The sequence below is a fragment of the Procambarus clarkii genome, chromosome 59, assembly GCF_040958095.1.
Source record: "Procambarus clarkii isolate CNS0578487 chromosome 59, FALCON_Pclarkii_2.0, whole genome shotgun sequence".
NCBI classification, from domain to species: Eukaryota; Metazoa; Arthropoda; class Malacostraca; order Decapoda; family Cambaridae; genus Procambarus; species Procambarus clarkii.
The window spans coordinates 19,772,232-19,777,368 of NC_091208.1; the positions used below are offsets into that span (position 1 = coordinate 19,772,232).

The 5,137-nt window shown below is 46.1% G+C and overlaps 2 protein-coding genes across 2 annotated transcripts in view; both read left to right on the forward strand.

Annotated features, from left to right (window-relative positions):
- The first annotated feature begins 442 nt into the window (after nt 1-442).
- LOC138353741 (uncharacterized) lies at nt 443-1,612 on the forward strand. The gene has a single exon (XM_069307132.1). It carries the CDS (start codon nt 443-445, stop codon nt 1,610-1,612), a length of 1,170 nt encoding a protein of 389 aa, XP_069163233.1.
- Nucleotides 1,613-2,463: 851 nt separating this feature from the next.
- Nucleotides 2,464-5,137, forward strand: part of LOC123768286 (nephrin) — a 68,989-nt gene continuing 66,315 nt past the window's right edge. Inside the window, exon 1 of the mRNA XM_069307133.1 lies at nt 2,464-2,524. Coding sequence (XP_069163234.1) covers nt 2,464-2,524 — 61 coding nt within the window. The remainder of the gene's footprint in view (nt 2,525-5,137) is intronic.

Consider the following 5,137-nt stretch of genomic DNA (forward strand, 5'->3'; position numbering starts at 1 on the left):
AGATATAATAGAGGAAAAATAAATAGAAAGGCGAGATCCAAGCGCAAATAGTCGGATTCTACAAGCACAAATAGTCAATACAACTTCAGTAGTGAGAAGTATTACCCAGAATGCACTGATAATAGCTTGATAAAGCAGAAATATGAACTATTAAACACCTATAGCGCCGAATAGTCATGGAACTATCAGCCTAAAATCCCTCACCTTCGAATAAATAAAAATCACCAACCGATATATATGTATCTTGGTTATCTTGATGTCTTGCCAGTTACCAGTTAATGTTTATTTTGTTGTAATTATTTCTCATTGGTTAACTGTTTTATGTCTGTCAGTCGCGAACATTTAGCCATGTGTAAATAGCAGTGGATACACCTTTAAAGATGTCATATTTACACGCTCGCTAATATTATATTACGCAAATATGTTGTATAGTGTTACGCAAATGTTAAAGTTCTCAGCTATATTGGTGTCAGCAGTTATGGTGTCAGCAGTTATGGTGTCAGTAGTTATTATGGTGTCAGCAGTTATGGAGTCGGTAGTTATTATGGTGTCAGCAGTTATGGAGTCAGCAGTTATGGTGTCAGTAGTTATGGTGTCAGCAGTTATGGAGTCAGTAGTTATGGTGTCAGTAGTTATGGTGTCAGCAGTTATGGTGTCAGTAGTTATGGTGTCAGTAGTTATGGTGTCAGCAGTTATGGTGTCAGCAGTTATGGAGTCAGTAGTTATGGTGTCAGCAGTTATGGTTTCAGCAGTTATGGTGTCAGTAGTTATGGTGTCAGTAGTTATGGTGTCAGCAGTTATGGTGTCAGCAGTTATGGTGTCAGCAGTTATGGTGTCAGCAGTTATGGTGTCAGTAGTTATGGTGTCAACAGTTATGGTGTCAGTAGTTATGGTGTCAGCAGTTATGGTGTCAGCAGTTATGGAGTCAGTAGTTATGGTGTCAGCAGTTATGGTGTCAGCAGTTATGGTGTCAGTAGTTATGGTGTCGGTAGTTATGGTGTCAGTAGTTATGGTGTCAGCAGTTATGGTGTCAGCAGTTATGGTGTCAGCAGTTATGGTGTCAGCAGTTATGGTGTCAGCAGTTATGGAGTCAGCAGTTATGGTGTCAGCAGTTATGGTGTCAGTAGTTATGGTGTCAGCAGTTATGGTGTCAGCAGTTATGGTGTCAGCAGTTATGGTGTCAGTAGTTATGGTGTCAGCAGTTATGGTGTCAGTAGTTATGGTGTCAGCAGTTATGGTGTCAGCAGTTATGGTATCAGCAGTTATGGTGTCAGCAGTTATGGTGTCAGCAGTTATGGAGTCAGCAGTTATGGTGTCAGCAGTTATGGAGTCAGCAGTTATGGTGTCAGTAGTTATGGAGTCAGTAGTTATGGTGTCAGTAGTTATGGAGTCAGTAGTTATTGTGGTGTCAGCAGTTATGGTGTCAGCAGTTATGGTGTCAGTAGTTATGGTGTCAGTAGTTATTATGGTGTCAGCAGTTATGGAGTCAGAAGTTATGGTGTCAGCAGTTATGGTGTCAGCAGTCATAACACCATCAGCCATAAACTATACCACCCAAAGTCTTCAGGCAGTATTGACACGAACAACTGCATGCCACAACAGTTTTGTATGACAAGTGTGACAAGGTGTGCTCACACACGTGTCATTAGTCGATAATAATAATATGTCAATTGCCGATATATTAAACTTTCCTCCTGGGGTTAATATGTCCATTGTCGACATATTAACATTTTTCCTGGGGTCAAGATTGGCATATGAACCTTTTCATGGGGTCAAGACTGGCATATTGACCTTTTCCTGGGGTCAAGACTGGCATATGGACCTTTTCATGGGGTCAAGACTGACATATGGACCTTTTCATGGGGTCAAGACTGGCATATTGACCTTTTCGTGGGGTCAAGACTGGCATATGGACCTTTTCATGGGGTCAAGACTGGTATATGGACCTTTTCATGGGGTCAAGACTGGTATATGGACCTTTTCGTGGGGTCAAGACTGGTATATGGACCTTTTCCTGGGGTCAAGACTGGCATATGGACCTTTTCCTGGGGTCAAGACTGGCATATGGACCTTTTCGTGGGGTCAAGACTGGCATATGGACCTTTTCTCGTGGACTGAGAGAGACAGACAGACCGACCTCTTTTTAAAGGGTCCCCTCTTTTTCTGTAGTCGAACCCAGACCCCTTTTTCTGTAGTCGAACCCCGACCCCTTTTTATGTAGTCGAAACCTTGCAATGGTCGCCACTGACCTTTTTCCCCGACCTGGACTCTTATATTTACATTTCTGTTGGGTCACGCCTGGCTTATTGAACTTTTCACCTCCAGGGAACTCCTTCAAGTTTTTTTTTTTACATCAAAATGTTGTGAGTGGAATTCCTTGTCGTGTGTTGAGTGACGGAGACCGAGAGATAGAGTAGATATGATCACAATATACAAGATACTGTGGGGAAGCGAGGGGCAAGGATGCCTCTTCAGAGTGAGAGAAAGCAGGATAAGAGGACACAGGTGGAAGCTAGAAACACAAGTGAGCAAAAGGGGACATAAGGAAGTACTCGTAAGAACTCGTACCTCGTAAAGACGTACTACTCGTATATGGGTAGTTAGCGAGTGGAATGCTCTAGAAAAACAAGTTGTGGAAGCCACCTCCACCCACAACCTTAGAGGACAAAGCATTTTAAAGTAGTTAAATGGAAAAGCAGCCGGTACAAGGCTAGGAGACGGGACGTGAAGAGCTAGAGCTCACTTCTCTGAAGTTACTGATAGGTTGAGTGGACCTGGGTTAGTGCCAGGGGAGCCTCGAAGGTCCTATACATGTTCTAAAGGCTTAAAGTATATTTTTAGTTGCTGAGTGCCTTGTTGTGTGTCGGTGGTGTTAATCTATACACAAGTGGTACCAGCTGGGGTTGTTGTCCTGTGAGAGGTAAAAACACATGCGAACTCCAGGGAAAAGCTTTCGTTTTGATTACTTCGATTGCCTAAGCTTATGTTATCTGTATCACCAGGAATAGTTGTACAATACACACACACACACAGACACACACACACACACACACACACACACACACACACACACACACACACACACACACACACACACACACACACACACACACACACACACACACACACACACACACACACACACACACACAGACACACACACACACACACACACACACACACACACACACACACACACACACACACACACACACACACACACACACACACACACACACACACAGACACACAGACACACACACACACACACACACACACAGACACACACAGACACACACACACACACACACACACACACACACACACACACACACACACACACACACACACACACACACACACACACACACACACACACACAGACACACACACACACACACACACACACACACACACACACACACACACACACACACACACACACACACACACACAGACACACAGACACACACACACACACACACACACACACACACACACACACACACACACACACACACACACACACACACAGACACACACACACACACACACACACACACACACACACACACACACACACACACACACACACACACACGTGGCCTAAAGCACCAGCAATAATGGACATAATATAGCAATTCACCTCACCTGTTTGTTCATAACTGTGATGCAGCGCTTCCCTCTCCCAGACGCTGCGTACCCTCTCAATCTCCCCTCCCCCCCCCTACTACTTCCCCCTCTCCCTGCCTATCCTCTCCCCTCTCCCTCCCTCCTTCTATCCCATTCCCCTCTATTCCAGCTCTCCCTCCATAACCCCTCCCCCCAACCACTTGGGCTGGACGGTAGAGCGACGGTCTCGCTTCATGCAGGTCGGCGTTCAATCCCCGACCGTCCACAAGTGGTTGGGGCACCATTCGTTCCCTCCGTCCCATCCCAAATCCTTATCCTGATCCCTTCCCAATGCTATATAGTCGTAATGGCTTGGCGCTTTCCCTTGATAATTCCTTCCTTCCATACCCCTTCCCCCCCTAAACTCTTAACAACTCAGTACTCCCTAAAATATGTGCGAAGTATCCCTAAATCACTTCTAAACACCTGAAGGATCTCTAATATTTTAGGGTATTTAAGGTCCCTGTGTTGTTGTTTGAGATTCAGCAACTGGGAACAAAAGGTTCCAGGTAGCACGGGCTATGGTGAGCCCGTAGTGGACTTACCTGGCATAGGAGCGGGGCAAGTAGCACGGGCTATGGTGAGCCCGTAGTGAACTTACCTGGCATAGGAGCGGGGCAAGTAGCACGAGCTATGGTGAGCCCGTAGTGGACTTACCTGGCACAGGAGCGGGGCAAGTAGCACGGGCTATGGTGAACCCGTAGTGGACTTACCTGGCACAGGAGCGGGGCAAGTAGCACGGGCTATGGTGAGCCCGTAGTGGACTTACCTGGCACAGGAGCGGGGCAAGTAGCACGGGCTATGGTGAACCCGTAGTGGACTTACCTGGCATAGGAGCGGGGCAAGTAGCACGGGCTATGGTGAACCCGTAGTGGACTTACCTGGCACAGGAGCGGGGCAAGTAGCACGGGCTATGGTGAACCCGTAGTGGACTTACCTGGCACAGGAGCGGGGCAAGTAGCACGGGCTATGGTGAGCCCGTAGTGGACTTACCTGGCACAGGAGCGGGGCAAGTAGCACGGGCTATGGTGAGCCCGTAGTGGACTTACTTGGCACAGGAGCGGGGCTGTAACGCCGGGTCCGCTGTGTTGTGATCATAAATATATAAGTTAAATCTAAGTTAGAGTGATTAGAAGACTGTAAGGTACAACTTGCTTGGGGGCATCTTAGATGTTAGATAATATCCTACATGTGAATTACAATAAATATCTGAGAAGAATGTTTTTTCTTTTTAATTGCATGTTGTTCTTTTCAGCTTGGAAACATCCTGCTTTGGTCTTAGGTATGGAGGGGGGGGGGGGGGGGAGGGCCTCGATAACCCTAAGTATAGGCTTCTAGACAACAGGAATTATTTCTCCCATTATTATAAATGAGTGGGGTTATAGGTTTAGTAATAAGTGTAATTAAGAAGCAATAAGATGCTTATCTTAACATACTAAGAAGGTTAGGTGAGGTCGGTGTTTTC